The sequence below is a fragment of the Lotus japonicus genome, chromosome 2, assembly GCF_012489685.1.
Source record: "Lotus japonicus ecotype B-129 chromosome 2, LjGifu_v1.2".
NCBI classification, from domain to species: Eukaryota; Viridiplantae; Streptophyta; class Magnoliopsida; order Fabales; family Fabaceae; genus Lotus; species Lotus japonicus.
The window spans coordinates 7,391,167-7,410,698 of record NC_080042.1 but is presented as its reverse complement, the minus strand read 5'-3'; the positions used below and the strand labels follow the sequence as shown (position 1 = coordinate 7,410,698).

Here is a 19,532-nt window from a genome sequence, read left to right as displayed (position 1 = left end):
CACCATGGACCGGCGATTGCGGTGAGTTTTGTCGCTGTAATGAATTGGCAATCGAGATAAATCGAATAGTCAGCGTATCCCTGAAATATCAAGAACCCCTTTCAAAATGTCACATAAAGTCACATTAAAGGCTAAATCATAGGACTCGGGCCAATCAAATCCCACAACCTGCCTTTAATGTGCCGTTTCCTTTCCCCAACACGTCGCGTCCACTCGAGGCCATCATTGCACCCGTCATCATCTGGCCTACCCTTTCATCATCCCCATGTGATCCGCACGCGCCCTATGCCAATAGTCACCCTATGCCTATAAAAAAACATCTTCCTCCATCATTTACCACTTTCGAAAACTCCACTTTTATCTTCTCTAATCTCCTCCAGCAAACCTCTAGCAAGCCACCGTTCCAGCGCCGTTACAATCCATCCCTTTCTCTATCCCTTGTTCACTTCATTCCCTAGTGAGTCGTTCTTCCCGACCTCTGCATTTAGTATTCAAATTTTCAATTCCCTTATACCCTTCACTATGTCACCCAAATGTCGTACCAGAAGCACCCCCCGAAACCCTACTTCGACTTCCTCCACGCGACAAGAAGCAGCGTCGGGGATGTCGACGAAACCCTCTGATGCTGGCGGAGCGCCCCTTGATCCATTGGAGGTTAGAGCCTTTCGGCTCAAAACCTTCGCAACTCTTCCAACCGCTGTCAAAACTCGTCTTCCTCAATCATCCATCGACCAACCTTCAGACTACGATACCCAGGACGTCGTGATAGATCTTTTTGAGGAGGTTGGCAGGCTCTTCCATGTAGAAGCCCTTAATGAAAAGCTTCACGCCGCCGGCTGCAAAGATGATGATCGCCCCTAGCTCCACCGCATAGACAACGACGTCACAAACCACCACTTCTTCTTCGTTTATGAGTATATGTTTACTGAGGTGGGAATAAAATTCCCACTCTCGCCCTTTTACTGCTCGGTGTTGACTTCCATCAACGCCACCCCTTGCCAACTTCACCCTAACACTTGGGCGTTCATGAGGTACTTTGAAATCCTCTGTGACGCCATCCAACTCCCACTGTCGCTAGTCCACTTCTTTTATCTGTACGATGTGGTGCCAAGTCCCTGCAATCCCGAGGGGGGGTTTCTTTGGAAGCCCGCCCCGGACGCAAACGCCTCAACCCTTACAAGAGCAACCCCAAAACCAGCTTCGCCCACAAATACTTCAGAGTCGGGATTCACCATGCGTACCCCGAGCTCTTCACCTTGAGAGACGGGACCGTCCGTTTCCCCATTTACTGGGCCGAGAAGCCTAACAACATCTTGGATCCCCCAGAGGATTCTCTAACTGATGTCATCAGTTTCTTTGCGAGAATTCCCGTCCTTTACAGCGCCAAGGTCATCGACGCCAACAAGCATTCCATCACCCCAAAATATCTAGGTCATCATACGCTCGTCCACCCATTCCCCCTTTCTTTCGCCCCCCTTTTTTTATTGTACTTTATTATTTGCTAATGCCCTTAATGGGCCAGTTGGGCCTCGTTCTAAATGGGTCGGTTGGGACTCGTTGAACGAGGCCCAGCCTACTGGCTTAGGGACCCACCGCGGGGCGGGCAACCCTCTGGGCGTTGCTCCTCTAAGGGCTCGCCCAATCCACGAACTAAGAACAAGGTTCTTAAGCATTGAGATGAATGACGTGGAGGTCTTAGTTCTTAAAAATAAGAATTAGTTCTTAGAGCATCTTCAATGCAAGGTTCTTAGTTATTATATTTGAGCTAAGAACTAAGTTTTTAACCATTGGAGGAGGCTGACGTGGAATTCTTAGTTCTTAAAAATAAGAACTAGTTCTTATATAAGGAGTTTTACTTTTTGAATTCTTAGCATAAAAAATTAAATTTTTCTCTCTCCTCCATCAACTAATTCAATTTAAGTATTGAATTAGCTTTTAAATTTAAATCAAAATTATATGAAAATAAAAAAAAAATTACCAATATAATGGTATTGTGGAACCAGATGAGTAGTGCTAAGAACTAAGAATCAAGAATTCATGGTTTTTTTTAAAGGAGAATTCATGATTGGAGCAAAATTTGCAAAGAGTTGCTTAAGTACATATGGTAGTACGGGCCCATATGAATAATGCTAAGAACTAAGACTATGTACAATTATTTTTTTTTCAACACTCTCCTTTTTCACTTTTACACTCCACATCATCCTCTCTCTCTCTTCCATCTAATAATTCAACACACATTCAACTTTTACTCACTACAATGGTTTTGTTTGATAAAATTCAACACCTTACCTCACCACTTTTATTTCATATTCATATTTTGTTTTATATTTTTTTTTTGTGATTATATATTAATAACAATTATCGATTGAAATTAAATTAAAATAATTAAGAGTTAAAAGGGTGTTAAACGAGTTATTGTTGGGATTCATTTTACTAAAAAGATGTTTAGAGCTACAAACAAGAGTTTATTGGAGGCTAAATAGAAAAAAGTAGAGGGGAAAATGTCATTTTTTGTGTGTCCAAATCAAATGAACCAAGTCTCTATTTATAGACAAAAAAAATGATGAATTTTGGTGTAAACAAAAATAGAAATAAAATTAATTTACTACTAAATAATTGATCCTAAATAATTAGGATGAGATAAAAATCTGAAAATCACAGCAACCAATGAGATTTTTTCAAGTGTATTAAGTGGTCCCACTTCCTATTCACTCAACTAGCTGTAAAAATTCAACTAGCTGAATATTCAACAAGGGATTCAACGCCCCATCGTAGGCTCCAACTGTTGAATAATTTATTCAACAGCCCCATTGTAAATGGTCTAAGAACCTAGCGTTGGAGATGCTCTCATATAAGCAACTTTGTTTTATAAGTTCTTAGCATAAAAAACTTTTTTTTTCTCTCATCCAAATTGCTTTATTACTTTATGAGTTTTATTTTATTAATTTATGAAAATAAAAATATAAATAATGTGATGTGGTGGGACCAAATGAATAGTGCTAAGAACTAAGAGCATCTCCAATGCAAGGTTCTTAGTTCTTATTTCTGAGTTAAGAACTAAAAACTGAGTTTTTAACTATTGGAGGAGGCTGACGTGGAGTTTTAGTTCTTAAAAATAAGAATCAGTTCTTATATAAGGAGTTTTACATTTTGAGTTTTTAACATAAAAAATTAATTTTTTTTCTCTCTCAAATCAACTAATATTTAATTTAATTATTGAATTGACATTTAAATTTAAATTTAAATTATATTAAAATAAAAAATATTAATATAATGGTATTGTGAGACCAAATGAATAGTGCTAAGAAACAAGAACTCATGGTTGGAGCAAAATCTGGAGAGAGTTGTTTAAGCACATGTGCCAGTACGAGTTCACATGAATATTGCTAAGAACTAAGAACTAAAAACCTAGCATTGGAGATGGAGCATATCCAAGGGGTTGCTTAGCCCAGTTGGATCATCTAAGCAACGTTGTTTATTTTGAAGCACCACTGGAGCAACATGACGTGACAATCTGGTTGCTTATTTAAGTAACGGTTGCTTATTCTCTTTCTTCTTACTTTTTGATTAAAAAAATTATATTTTCTCTTTCATTCATAAACTTGAATAGTATCATGACCTTGAAATAATATAAATATATGAGGTCTAGCGGAACCCAAACAAAAGTAAAATAAGCAACTGTGGTTGGAGCGAATTATGCTTAGTTGCTTAAATCCTATGTGGCAGTTTGGATCCACCATAATAAGCAACTCAACTAGCAACCTTGCACTGGAGATGTTAAGCAACCAAGCTAGTAACCTTGCATTGGTGATGCTCTTATATGTATTCGGTTGAAGTCATCTTTATATTTTATAACTAAAAGCATCTCCAATGTAAGGTTATTATTTCGTGTTTGTTTACCAAAATTTCCAAGCACCGGTTTATGACCTCATCTAGCTTCGGAGCTCTATTGTAAAATGAATGGTTCATGTACGTGTATGAGCTTATTGCTCCAGTTTGTATCTTGTTTGATCCTACTCTTTTTTCTGACTTGACTAAGATATTCTCAAGTTTTTGTTAATTAATGATATCTTTTTGTTTTTTTTTTTAAAATAAACTATGGCCCATATATAGCTCATTTTCTCTGTTTAGCAACCAAAGACATTCATTTCTCTGATAACATTAACAAGCCCAATGCACATTGTTTCAATCAATCTTATTCAAGCGTTCAAAATTAAAGTAATTGACCAAAAAAAAGCGTTCAAAAGTTTAAAAATAAATTTGATGGGATTCAAAGGTGTAAATTTTAATAGGGAAAGAGTTTAAAAAAAATCTAATAGAGGAAAGGAATTTTTTTATGGGAGAGGAAAGGAAATTAATTTGATTCTAATATATAAATGTCTCATTTATTTGAAAGTTGATTGATTAAAAAATTAAATATTGACTGAATAAATAAATGAAATATATCAATTTCATTTTGATTTAATTTATGAAGATCATAATGTACCTTAAAAAAATGTGAAGATCATCATGTCTCATAAAATATTAAGAGAAATGATTTTGTTAAAAGACAATACAGACTTGAAATCATGAAATTAAGGAGTGTGGATTCAAATTTAAAAATGACGTGTAGCTCTAATTTGTATGATTTTTTTGACTTTCCATGAGTATTGATTATATATTGTATTATTATTTTTTTAAAGAAAGAAAGACTTTTTTTTAAAGCAAAAACAGAGTTTATTGATAAAGAAACTCATGGGAACATAACCTTACCTTTGTGCCTTACCCCCAAAAACATTGCCTGCAAACTGAAAAGCAAACTCATTTCAAAGAAACCCTTATAAACTCGTTCCATAATTGAAAGGCCCCCCGTCCTATAAAAATTGCAGCAAACTCATTGTCTATATGTACGTGAATTTCTCAATTATATACCGTACCTATTTTTTGAACATTATTTTTTGGAGCATTGATTATATATTGTTTTTTTAAGAAAGAGTTATATATTATATATTGTATTCTAAGTTTAGAATAAATTTAGTTTCAAAAAAAATTATATATGTACGTGATTTCTCAATTATATACCTATTTTTTGAACATTACTTTCTCTTGACTATGATACATGAAAAACTCTTGGCTCGTATTTGGTTTACAGAGAAAGTTTTGAAAGGAAATCGTAGATGTCACCGGAATTGAATATTCCAATATATATTTTTTTGGTTACAAAATATTTTAGGTGGGTTCAGCTATGGTCATCATCATGATCAAGACATGATTATGGGATCAAAAATCACTTATAAAAATACTTATAAATCGTTCACCAACATAGCTCTCATATCAACCGTGAAAATCAAGCATACATAGGCATTAAAACAGTCCTTTTTTAACATAAAATGCATTCCCTTAAATTGATACGTAAATTGAAATAAACATATCAATTGACTTATTTAATTTGTGATCGGAAATATCATAATACGATAATTAATTAGTTTACTTATTTAACCAATCAGGAATTGTTCACACTTATTTCAAAAGGTCTATATAAGCTAGTTTTCTCATCGAAAAAATTAACAAATTGGTAGCAAGTTTTGGTTTGTTTGGTTGCCATGCCGTCAAGCAGTGGGTGACCAGGACAGGATAGGATAGGACAGGATAATAATCATATCATGTTGTTATCTGTTGTTTGTTGCGCCAGCAGGATAGGATAACACTATCCTGTCTCATATCCTATCCTGTCAATCATGTGTAAAAGTTATCCTAAGGAGGGAGCCAGGATAGAACAGGATAGGATACCAATTATATATTTTCTTTCAGTATCCTAACTCTAAATTAATTTATTTTAATATTATATAATTTATAAGTTATAATAATATTAATTAATAAATATAAAAATATTAATTTAACTAAAATAAAAAATAAATAAAACTATTATTCATAAATAGTAAAATAGATTACTCACTTACAAATATTGATTTATTAATAATAATAGATTAATTTAATATTTTCATCTCCTATTATTTAAAAATTATTTATCTACTTATATAATAATTTAAATATAAAGTATTTTTGAAATAATAATATTTTTAATTTGGTTAATTTTTATTGTTTATCATGTGTCACGACTAAGTGAAAACTATTGATTACAAATATTAATTTTTTAATAGTAATAGATTAATTTTTTATTTTCATCTCCTATTATTTAAAACCACTTATGTAACTTGTACTTTGCCTGTTTTCCTTCTTTGGCTCAAGCTATTTTATTATTAATATATCTTTCATTTTCAAAAAAAAATTTAAAACCACTTATAAATTATTCTTAATTTCAAAATTACTTTATATTTAAATTTATAAATTTATAATTTAAATATAAATTACTTTTTAAAATAATAATATCCTTAATTTAGTTAACTTTTATTATTAATTATCACGTGTCACGACTAAATGAAAACCAATTGGTTAACTGAATAATTTTATTTAAAATATATGTTATCTTCAAAACAATTAAATAGGCTAATTAATAAAATTTAAATTAATTTTATTTATTTTAAAGGGTTAAGAGTCATATTAGTCCCTATGTTTGTAAAAGTGTTTGATTTTGGTCCCTTAGTAAAAAAATGACGATTAGTGGCGGTTTTTTTACAGTTAATGACGGTTTATGTAACACCCCGATTTCGGTGGCGTCACTTTAGTAACCAAAAGAAATACTTAAGCGGAAAAAAAAGGTGAATTATTTTTTTTCGACAATATAACTAAAGACAGAAAGCAATAAACTTCCCAACAAAAGATAAAAGAAACTACTATACAACTATATATACATGCCTCGCTAAATACAACCACGTCACGAGTAACTTCCAGTGACGGGTGACAGAAAGAGAGTAACGCCCGAAGGCAATATGTACAGTCCAAGGTAAAAAAATACTGTGTCCGCAACACTAAACCTCAAAATCTGAGAACAAGTTGGCCCAGCGGCCTAAGCAAAGACCCCCTAAATCCAACCAGCTCTCTGTGATCTCCATAGGAAACCACACAAAAAGCTACCGGTAGGAAACTACCCTGTCCCCAAAACTGAAGCATGACGGTCAGAGCATCGACACTACTCCTACACTATTCCCTACCCGAGGAGCCCACACTAGCACTCGATCCTACATGCTAGCGCGGTCGTCATCCGAATCTGCATCCAGGACGACTAAGTCGACATACTCAACACTGCCCTCTCTGTCCACCCTAATGCGCTCCTGCACTGGCCTCTCGGGCTCGGGGCCCGGAACGTGATCCGCGACGACAGCAGCAGTAGACGGACTAGACTCCGTCGAAGCCCCACCTACTGACACCTCCTCAGAGGGGTCCTCATCATCCGAAGGGGATGGTGGCGGTGGAGGTCCTCCCAAGCCGGGTCCACAGTGTACTCCTGGAGGCAGGTTGAAGCTCACTATGTGCCTCCTCATCACCCCTTCCGTCAAGCGTCCGAATCGGTCGACACGGTCCTCCATGACCCGACCGGTGTAGGTCGCACGGTGGCCCTCGGGATCGACCACCCATGCACCTGGGTCGTCTTGATCAAGCATCTCGTACCTGGTCCCCCCCGAGGGGCTGACCATGGTAAACCAATCCCCCATACTCATCTGACAAATGGCGTAGTCCGCCCAAACACACACAGCAGACGCGAGGGTCAACTCCAAAGAATTATATAATTAATAAAACCAGATATAATTATAGGATAATAAATACTTGCCTCTCAGGCTTATAAGTTTTGGGATAGCTTCCTAGGGTTGCATGTATCACAATGAATATAAAGAACCATAAAAACAAGTAGCATGCCTCAAAAATAGGATAAACAGTTACCAATCACACTCAGCAACTAAGTCAGCATGTATGTTGCATGAAATGCAATGCTGGGTAACAAAATGCATTCCGGAAGAAGGATGGACATCAACGAGGCGGCCCTAACACCAGCCACGGTGGGTACCTTCCTGCTCGCGTGTCTCTTACACCACACAAAAGTAGTCAGATCAGCAGTGAACCCGTAGGTCTGCCATTCCGTCTGCTACTGAGGACCACCGTAGTGTCCTAAATATGGAAATCCGGGTCTTATGACCATTTTGGAATCCACCGAGGTCCGGTATCACGCCGTGTATTAACCTCAAAATGAGTGCATGAATGCAAGTGATTAGCCAAACAACGTCTCCGACCTCACCCGACACGTCGCCACGTGTTCTATATAACTTAAAGTCTCTAAAAAAAATACCCTAAGGCAAATGTCGATTCTGCGACAAAATGAATTAATCAAAAGAAGAAGAAGATTCTTTGGAACTCGTGGTTCCTGGCTAAACTTTAGATAGCCAATCAATAAACTGCTCATCGAGCGAAAAGGGTACCGAAGTACTTGGAAACTTATAGTCTCCGGCTAAACTTTAGATAGCCAAACATTAAACTGCTCATCGAGCAAAAGAGTTTCAACATACTCGAAGACTTGTATATTTCCTCATAACGTGGACTCGACGACACTTCTCATATTTCCCAACTAATATTCAGGCTCTAAGCTCTTATCTAAGGGTATTATTATTGTTCAAAGGATTTTAGAAATTGATTAATGTCTTATGAGTTTTCCGTGATAAAATAGTTTTCATTTTAATCTTATAACACTTCCTAAGAGTTTTCAGAGATCCCATAACCTCAAATAATTCCCTGAGAAGGTCTCGATCCATTAAAACATAACAAGGTCCGAACTCCGTTCGTCCTTTTAAAACTCTCTCAAAATCTCATAAAAATTTGGCATGACCTGCCCGTAAACCTCACTCTTCAGAATCTCAGGTACAAATGGAATAGCATAAATAAAACAGCTCAGTCAAAAGCATAAACAGCATATTCCAACACATCCTAAGTTAACCATGTAGCACATAGCATGTGAATCATTTAGCACACAATATCATGGCATCAATTACTCAACAAGGTCGGCCGAAGCCTCAGAGAACAATTCAGACATTTAGCAATTAAGTGCATAACACATAAATCAAGTCGAACTTGTCGACACCTAAAGCATTATCTAGTAATTCAGAGAGTAACCCTCACCGGTGGGTCTTCCAGCTTCTTCCTCAAAATGTTCTTCAAGCTCTTCTCCTTGATCTCTGGGAATCTCCTCAAACGAACCTTAAGCAAAAATCACAGAAATCAACACCAAGAGTCAGAAACTCAGCAATCAAAGAGTCCTAGGGTTACACGGTACACTACTACCTCCGTGGTACGACAATCTAACGCGTTAAGACAAGTTTTCGAAAAATCGGATTCTCCCCCCCCCCCTTGATATAGCTCTCGGCCACTTCCTTTAATTGGGAGGGTCGATTTTTCTTCGATCAAACTTGGTTCCTAGGTTAACATAAGCCGTAACTAAGACGGTTCTAGGCTCGGAAAAATTTTCGGATCGAAAACTGATATAGGGGTAGTTTGGTCATTATTTTTAGCTCAAAATTTCAAAATTGGATTTTTGAAAAGCAAATTGGATGGGGACGTCCACAACGACGTTTATGACGACAGATCCTACTAGCACTAAGCCAAGTCGATAGATTAGAGCGTAAAGGTTGCGACTTTGCCGAAAAATGGGTATTTAAGGTAGAAATTGATCCCGGCGGCATTTCGTCGACATTCGACAAAATCAAATCCGCAGAACACGCTCAGGAGCATGCAGGGAAGAAGTTTAGACACTGAAATCAGCGTATTTGAACAGTTTTTCAAAAACCTCAAAATTTTGAACTCAGAAAGTCGTAGGAGAAGTGGACAGAAACGACGATTCGAAGGAGAGTATAGTTTACCTACCTCGAGGTCTTCGATTAGTGACGATCGGTGAAGCAAACGGGCAAGAAACGACGAAGATCCGGATCTCTCTCTCTCTCTAGGTGCTCACGGGTTTGGGGAGGGGAAATGGGTATTTTTTGCCAAAAAATCTAATTTTCGAGCTATTTATAGGTTTTGGAAAAAGCGGAAAAAAGATTTTTTTGCGATTCCGATTTTTCCTGCGCGTTCCTCTGCGCATTCTAAGATAGGTTCTGGCGACAGAATTCCAGAACTCAAAACAGGATTCTTGGAATTAAACCAAAAGATCCAAAATCGGCATAAGTCGGTGTAAGTCGGATTATCCCGAAAAACTACTTTTTGCAGTGATCGTCGGATGAGAAAACTTCCTTCTGAAGAAAGATTAGGAATGATGAGAGAAATAGGAGAACGCGGGTGGAATCTTCTTTTGCAGCTCCGAATAGAAAAAGTCTTCATCGTCTGTCGATCTTAGGTTTTCTCGAACTATCAGGGATTCCGTTTCGGCAAACCTCCGAGAATTGGAATTTGACGTTCGTACTTTCCAGGATTTCGCATCGAAATGATTGTTTAAGGACGGAAAAGAGAAGTTCTAACATTTCTCTGAGGATTTTTGGAATTAGTTTCCATCGTGTCCTAAGGCGTAAATTAACTATTCACTAATACCTTTGACCTAGGATTAAGCGTATGTTAGTCGTGCTATAACTCTTATCGGTTTTTCGATAAATTCTTGGACTTTTCCTGAACCTTTTTCCTTCCCAAATTTATCTTAATCAAATAACTCTTTTATTTAATTCCCTTATCCAAAGCGTTAAAACTTGGGCCTTACAGTTTATAATACAGTTACTGGCGGTTTTTTGACTAAGGGACCAAAATCAAACGTTTTTACAAACACAGGGACTAATATGACCCTTAACCCTATTTTAAAATATAGAATCATTCATGAAAATGTAAAGAAATTAAATTTAATAGAATGATCAATTTTTAAATGTATTTTTTATTCAAATATAAATCTGATACATTTTTCCTTATCATATCATGTCTTTATCATGTGCACCTCAAACACAGGATATGATAAGAGTCTATCCTGCTCTTATCATATCCTGTTGTTATACTGTCCACATATCATATCCTATCATTTCCTACCTGACCACCAAACAGACAGTAAAACATTCCTTTTTTAACATAAAATGCATTCCCTTAAATTGATACGTAAATTGAAATAAACGTATCAATTGACTTATTTAATTTGTGATCGGAAATATCATAATACGATAATTAATTAGTTTACATATTTAACCAATCAGGAATTGTTCACACTTATTTCAAAAGGTCTATATAAGCTAGTTTTCTCATCGAAAATATTAACAAATTGGTAGCAAGTTTTGGTTTGTTTGGTTGCCATGCCGTCAAGCAGTGTCTTCGTCTTCATTGTCCTTTGTGTTTCTTTTCTGGTCAATAATGCTGCTTCTGTTGATTATGGAGCAGCACTCACTAAAAGTTTGTTGTTTTTTGAGGGCCAACGTTCAGGGATTCTGCCACCCGACCAGAGAGTGAAATGGCGAGGAAATTCGGGACTTCAAGATGGTCAAGATGCAAGAGTGAGTACTTTGTCTTTTTGTTATTAGCATTTGTAAAAATAATTTGATTTTAGGAATTTTAATTTAATTTGTCTATACAAGTTTTGAGTGAAATGATTTATATATTTTTTTCTCTTAATAATAAGTTTTAGTTCTAGTCATCTGAGATCTGAGATGCTTGTACAAGACTAATTGCTCCAAAAACCTTTTGATCCTGTATTCCTTTAAAAATGATTTTTTACAACAATATAAACATGCATTTTATGGTAATTTCTCCGTTACTTGTACCTTTTTGCCTTGATATTGTGATATTTTTTTTTTTGTAATTTCAGATCTAGTACTAAATATTTTAAAAAATAGACTCAAAATATATACCCTGGTTTTTTTACATGGGAACCCGAGCAATGTCCCTATTTTATTCCTCTATGCTATAAAGAATTACATATCTTAATCTTTCATTCAATTTTGCTCTGTTTTGATGTATAAAATTTTGTTCCTGTATTCCTTTAAAAATGATTTTTTATAACAATATAAACATTTTATGGAAATTTCTCCGTTACTCGTGCCTTTTTGCCTCGATATTCTGATATAATTTTTTGTAATTTCAGATCTAGTTCTAAATATTTTAAAAAATAGACTCAAATATATACCCTAACCGGAGCAATGTCCATATTTTATTCCTCTCACATTTTATGTTATGCTATAAGAAATTAGATATCTTAATCTTTCATGCAATTTTCCTCTGTTTTGATATATAAAATTTAAGTTTTTCATATCTTTCAATTTTAATATTCTATTTTAATTAAAATAATATCTGCACCTTATTAACTATTCTTTCAAATTCTTATTTTAGAAATAACTTTTGTAGAGAATTGATTCTCACAAGATTAGATTCAAACATGTGTTCTGTGAATTCATTTTGACACATATGTTAACATGCAGATTGACCTTGTGGGTGGATACTATGATGCTGGAGACAACCTGAAACTTGGGTTCCCTATGGCATTCACCATAACAATGCTTTCATGGAGCACACTAGAATTCAGAGACAAACTTCAAAACAACAATGAGCTTTCAAATGCTTTGAGTGCCATCAAATGGGGAACAGACTACTTCCTGAAAGCACACCCACGACCAGACACGTTGTACGGAGAAGTTGGTGATGCTGATTCAGACCATGAATGTTGGGAAAGGCCCGAGGACATGACAACACCTCGCGGTGCCTACCAGATCAATGACGAAAACCCGGGGTCTGATCTTGCTGCTGAAACTGCTGCTGCTCTTGCTGCTGCTTCGTTAGTGTTTCGGCCTGTGGATCCAAAATATGCAGCCAGAATGCTAGTTCATGCAATGCAAGTATGGTTTTTAATTTTTATTTTATTTTATTTTGAAACTGTAAGGTGTTTTATTGATTTTGAGCTATCCTTATTAATTAAACAAATTATTTCAAGTATCACTATAATTATTATAGGATCAATTAAATTTGTAAATGTGATCTCCAGAAATGAATGAATTTTTTAGGGTAGAACACTTTCATAATTAAGTTTTAGCAATTTAATGGCAATTCTAAAGCTAATCGGTTCAAGATGTGGTTCGATAATCTTCCTTAAATAAGGTATTGATTTGGGTATGGTGAATGGAAAAAAGATATCCTTTGAAAAATCTAAGAATAAATTGTCTAGCTAATTTTTTGCTAGTCTTTTAAGTTAGGTTTGACTTTCATTTTTCACCATTGACTAATATGCTGTATATAGGGTATGCTACTAATTAATTAGTTGCGGATTATCATGAAGTATACTGTGGTTGGACCATAGTAATCACAACCCCAAAAAATGTTCCCTTTATAGAAAAAAAATTTTCTTTCTTCAATTTTTTTATTTAAAGCTCTTAATTTAACACCAAAAATAATACATACTAAGTTAGAAATATCTGTTTAATTTTCTTTTGGCTAAAATTTCTTGTTCTTTTTTGCTTGCAGTTGTTTGACTTTGCTATCAATAATGAAGGATTGTATCACAATAGTATCCCACCAGCTCAGAAAGTATACTCCAGCAGTGGATATAAGGTAATAATAATCTATCACAATTCACAATGTATAGTAGCAAGTTATCATATTACATAAGTATAGTATTGGAAATGCATAATAAGTAAAAATTACAAATTTATGAAAATAACATAAAACTTAATTTTTTTGTTGAATTAACATAAAAACTTACTTAAAATACATTTATAGTTGAGTTATATTATGAAATAAAATCTGAAGATTTATTTTGTAAAACAGGACGAATTTCTGTGGGCAGCAGCATGGCTATTTCGTGCGACCAAATTGACAAAATACCTTGATTACATGGCAGGATCAGACACAGGAGGAGTAAGAACAGTGTTCAGTTGGGACGACAAGTACATTGGTGTACAGATTCTAGCTGCAAAGGTGCATGCCCCTCACTACTCATAATCATCCATCTTTGTTTAATAATACATCTTTTTTTTCAACAAAAAAAAATAACACTATTATAACAATCACTGTAATTAAAATGTATGTAGAAGAAAATGAATTTTCTATGTACTCTACAGTCTCTACATTCTTTTGTTTCCAGTAAAGTTTATTAATTACAATTTATTTAGAAGAAAATAAAAATGAATAAACACAAAAGTAAAAAAGTTTACATTTCTTGGAATTTAATAACATTATGTTTGGATCAGCTTATTTTTTCTCATAATCAATTTCAACACCAGAAGCTAGCCACATAAACTAATTTTCTTCAGAAATTACACAGGCTTTAATTAAATATTCTTTTAGCTAGTCCTTCATTTTGATATTTCCATTTCTTTTTTTGGACAAATATTTCCATTTCGAATCCATTTTATTGTAATTGTCATTGTGTTATTGGGCCTCAACTCAATCCATTAATTGTATATGGGCTATATGCATGGATGCAGCTTGTTTTAGAAGGTGACGCAGAACCATCAGGGATTTGGGTTGAATACAAGGGAAATGCAGAGCAATTCATATGCTCTTGTGCGCAGAAATCAAGCCAAAACGTGAAAAAAACACCAGGGGGTCTCTTATGGTTTCTGCCATGGAATAATAATCAATACGTTTCCACTGCTGCTTTTGCAATGTCTGCTTATTCTAAATATTTATCTGAAAATCAAGCAAACTTCATGTGCACTGGTGCCAATGTAGGTCCTTCTGATCTCACATCTATTGTCCGCTCTCAGGTAATTAATTCATCAAACTCTGTTTTCTTAGTTTTCTCAAATTTATCTTTGAAAGTTAGGCTTTATCTATCATATAGACCAAACAAACTCCGGTTCGCAAGTTCAAAGTGTGTAAAATAATTATAAAATATAAGGAGTATATTGTAAATAATATGTATAAAATATTAGTAGCAAAAAAATTTCTAAAGTTTAATATGAGAAGTTTCTCCGTTGAAGTGTAAATTTCAAGAGTATTAGGGTCAAATTCAAATAGGACTAAAGTTAAGAAATCAAAAGTTTGTGGGTCAAATAGTGATTTGGTAAAATTTAAAGACTTATTTGCACAATTTAATAAATTTGAAAAAATTCAGAAGCATTTAGTGAAAGGAACTCATATAGAAAAATTAAGCTTGTCTCAATTCTGCACTTGCATTGTACATTGAAACTTTCTGGCATTGATCTTTTGGAACTTGGACAATGACTTATTGTTTGCTCGATTTTAAGAGCATAGTACTCCTTTTCTCGTTTTTCTTTATTTGCCTCCTTTTGTCACATTATATTTTGTTGTTTGTCTTTTTTTTCTCTTCTTAACTAAAATAATTATAACTTTCAGGTGGACTACATCTTGGGTTCTAACCCCAAAAATATGAGCTACATGGTGGGATATGGAACAAATTATCCGCAACAAATTCATCACAGAGGAGCATCAATTGTATCAATAAATGAGGATAATGCACCAGTAACATGTAAGGGAGGCTATGACTCGTGGTTCAATAAGAACGCGCCAAATCCAAATGTATTGGATGGAGCAGTTGTGAGCCCAGATATCAATGATGATTATCAAGATAGTAGGAGTAACTTCCAGCAAGCAGAGCCAACAACTGTTACTAGTGCACCCTTAGTTGGTGTTCTTGCTTTTCTAGCTTAATTAGATTAATTTGTAGTATTTCTTAATTATCTTTAAGTTAATTCTAATTTAGTTTAAACACTTCTAGCAAGATGTGTTAGTCTACTTCAACTTCAACTCAAGGTAATTGACTAGTTTTTCACTTAGCTCATGTTTCTAGGCAAGATCTTTGTGACTAAACAATATTATATGTGGTTCTGCTTGGCAATATTTTTCAGCTAATTTACGGCTTGTTGGACTAGTTTAAAACATAAACTTAGTGCATTTTCAGTCTCCTAATCTAGCGTATCAATGATTTTGATCCTCCCCTAATTTTTTTGCTTGAGTTTTTTTTTAATAAGTCATTTATTGCATTTAAACTAGCATAAAGGTGCTAACCCAAATCCAACATAGAGTTCAGAATAGAGTAAAAAAAAGGGTATTGCAGCATGAGAGCTACAACCAGATATTAGCAAAGAAACAAAGCAAAAGGATGTTGACAATCCCAAAAATAGGAATCCACTTCAGCACCCACCATTCAATAGAACCAGCCTATTGGCCACAAGATAGCAACCTGAAGTAACCCTCCATAGGACAGCAACGTGAAGTAAATCACACAAAACCCTTAATTATATTGACACCTAGCACCTTCACAAACAAATGACCAAATGCCACTATCCAAGATAGTCAGTTAAATAGATTTAAGGCATTGAGTAGGATTAGATACCCACTCAAAGAATGAAGATTGGAAGCCCTGCCCTCTCGCTGTAATCCAATTCCATGACCTGATTTGCACCAATTCAAACACTCTTTCCACCTCCAATTCAGATCCCCTAAATATCAAACTATTCCTGTCATTCCACAACGACCACAGAACAGCACACCAGACCCCCTTCCATAAACCTTTCTTTTTCAAATTGAGGCATTGAATTTCATGTTGAAGCAGATGCAAACGACTACTGCTTGGAAGAGCAGTGGATAAATCCACCCATTTAAAGCACCGAGACCAAATCAACATTGCTTGAGGACAAGAGAAAAATAAGTTGTCAGTAGTTTCCTCAAGATAATTTTTTCGCTTGAGTTAAGTCATCAAACACATTTGTTTCTTCCATTGAGTTTTCATTCAATAATTAAAAGTAATTAATCACCAGTGAAGTGGTCGAATTAATTTTCTTTTTAAAGATCAAAACCGAATTTAAATTACCATTACACCTTGTTTACTCACCTAGTGTGCTTTTGTGCTTTAGTTTAATTATAATCCATGTCCTTTCATCCTAACTCCAATTTGAAACTGTAAAAGCCATGCACAAAGCACCCTTCCTTGGCTCCTCCAAAACTCAAATGTTCATCACTTCTAATGGATTTTTTTTTTCTGTTGGGTTCATCACTACTCATAGTAGTCAATCCTGGATAGCGGCACGTAGCGGCCGACCCTAAAAGTAGGATAGCGGGATAGCGCATAGCGGGATGACCGCTATTGTTATTTTTCATATATAATTTGTAGTTTAATAGTATATACATATAATTACTAAAAAAAATATAAATGTAACTTAAAATTCATAACATAATGAAATGACAGAGAAGAGAGGAGGAGGATGCCCTGCTGGAAGAGGAGAGAACTGAAAGGTAACAAAATGAAATGATTGAGAATAGAAAAATAAAGAGGAAAAGAAAGGAAAGAAAAATAGAGGAATAAAACGATTTAAAAAAATCAGAGCAGATGAGAGGCCAAAGGGAAACAGGGGGAGTGGTCGCCAGAGATAGGCTAAAAGCCATCGCATAGTGTTCGCCGGAAGTTGGACGGTGCTGTTGGAGATCGGGTTGTGGCCATGGGTGCTGATCGACAGTGGCTGAGAGAGGTCGCATAGTGACCATGGGTTCTGGTCGCAGAAGAAAGAAGAAGATGAATAGTGAGATGAAACGCGTGTTTCATTTATTCAGAAGCGAAATCACAAAAGTACCCTCAAAGTTTAACCTAATTGTAAAATTTCAAGGGCAATTTAGGTTTTCCGTGAGTTCCCCTTCACTTCTCACTGTCGCGCCACGATCTGGTGTGATTGACTGCAATTTTGGCCGCGGATCAAATCAATTAAATTCGTCGCGACACGATTGTTTCAGAATCGCGGGGAGGGGCCGCGACGGCGCGATTTGCCGCGATTGAAATGAGAGGTGAGATTTTCTTACCTTTTCAAATTTTCTTAGAAAATAAATTTTTTTCCGCCTTACACGTTTTTCCCAATTCTGTTTTTTTTTCTCCTTCCCTGTTATTTTATCCTTTTTTTATATGAATTTTTGTCTACCAGTGTTGCTTTTGTCTAAAGCTCATTTTATTTTGAACTTTTATAATGATTCAGATCCAGAGAAGGACTCATAATTTGTTGAATGTGCATATTTGCAGGAATGGGGAGATGAATTTTTTCGGTATTTAAATTTTTGCACTTATTTTACTGCTTTATTTGGTTGTAATCAATTGAAATGTTTTGACATCAGATTTTTGTTAGCTTGGGGGATTTTTTTTTAATTCAGTTGGAATGTTTTGACATCATATTTTTTTATTTTGCATCTATGAGATTATATGGAAGGTTCTCAAGGTGTGGAAATGAGAGGTGAGATTTTCTTGCCTTTCCAATTTTTTTGAGAAAATGAATTTTTTTCCTTACTTTGAAGAATTGATAACGGTAATGTAATTGATGATTTATAATTTTAAGGTTAAAATTTCCTACGGGGTGGAGCATTTTACATGAATATATTTATACATAAAAATAAAAATAAATGTTAGTAAGATTTTATTGGAATAATGTTAATTTTGTACTACATGACAATATAGTCTACTTTAATTTTTTGCACAAAGTATTATAGGAGTTAAATTCTCCAATGAGAAAGAACATTTTAAGAAATACTTTCATTGTTAAACCTAATAGAAAATAAATGGCTTAAATGCATTTGTTGCCCCTGATGTATCGCCAATGTGCAAAAGACAACCCAAGTCTATTTTTGTCGACGTTTGTACCCTCAATATTTTGAGAAAGTATAACGAATGCCCCTCCGTCAGATTTGACGTTAAAAAACTAACGGAGGGGCTGACGTGGCTTTTCTATTTTATTTTTCTTTTATTTCTTAAATGACACATCATTAAATAAAAATCAGAAACTTCAAAAGGGGTGGGGGGAGATTCGAACCCAGGACTTGAATGTGGCAAAACACACACTTTACCAGTTAAGCTACTCAAACAATTAATAATGTTACGAACAAAAAATTATTTATATCATGTTTATTCATCAAAATACATAAACCCTAACAGTTCTCACTATTTCTATTCATCTTCATCCAAACACCACAATCTAGCACAGAACAAATAGAGCGAGTCAGGTCCTTCAATCTCCGCCCGAGTCCAAGTCCGCTCAGCCCCAACTCGTTCGCACACCCTCCTTGCTACTAGAGAGACACCTCGTTTAAATTTTCCCTCTTCCAATCTCAACCTGCACTTGCAGTTTCAGAAACAAAGCACATCCAACCCGATCCGGTTGTGTCGACACGTGTTCGGGCTCCTTCGGTGTTAGAGCGGGTTCGATCCATGAGCTTCTCGCGTCAGTACAGATCAGGATCGATGCATCGAGAGGGAGAGGATTCGGGTCCGGACCCGGGTCATGTGGAGATGATGAAATCGGCGAGTGAGAGGGTGAATTCAGGCGAGAGGGAAGAGGAGGAAGGGGCAGTGGAGCGGCGGAGGCCGGCGACGGCGATTGGGAAGGGTAAGACGACGTCGTGGGGAGAAGATGAGGAGGTGGATGCGAGAGCTGATGATTTCATCAACAGGTTTAAGAAGCAGCTGAAGTTGCAGAGGATGGACTCTTTCTCCGTTACAGGGATATGCTCAGAGGAATCCCTTTCGAAGAAATTAGCTTTCATGGTGAAGAATGGTTGTTGTACCATAAAGTAAAAATTGCCATGGTTAATTTGCTGTTGTTATTTATGTTCATGCTTTAAATAATATTAGTATTAGATTACATTATATATGCATGGAATTAATCTCTTCTTTTTCATCCAAAAACCTTGCATATATGGAACCAGTAATTCAGAAGTTT

General features: G+C 35.5%; 1 protein-coding gene across 1 annotated transcript; it reads left to right on the top strand.

The window, feature by feature from the left end:
• The first annotated feature begins 11,183 nt into the window (after positions 1 to 11,183).
• Positions 11,184 to 15,526, top strand: LOC130735995 (endoglucanase 13-like). Its single transcript, XM_057587857.1, has 6 exons — positions 11,184 to 11,381; positions 12,303 to 12,716; positions 13,339 to 13,425; positions 13,642 to 13,791; positions 14,301 to 14,582; positions 15,175 to 15,526. The coding sequence occupies exons 1-6, from the start codon at positions 11,184 to 11,186 to the stop codon at positions 15,487 to 15,489; spliced, it is 1,446 nt and encodes a 481-aa protein (XP_057443840.1). The 3' UTR covers positions 15,490 to 15,526.
• The last annotated feature ends 4,006 nt before the right edge of the window (positions 15,527 to 19,532 follow it).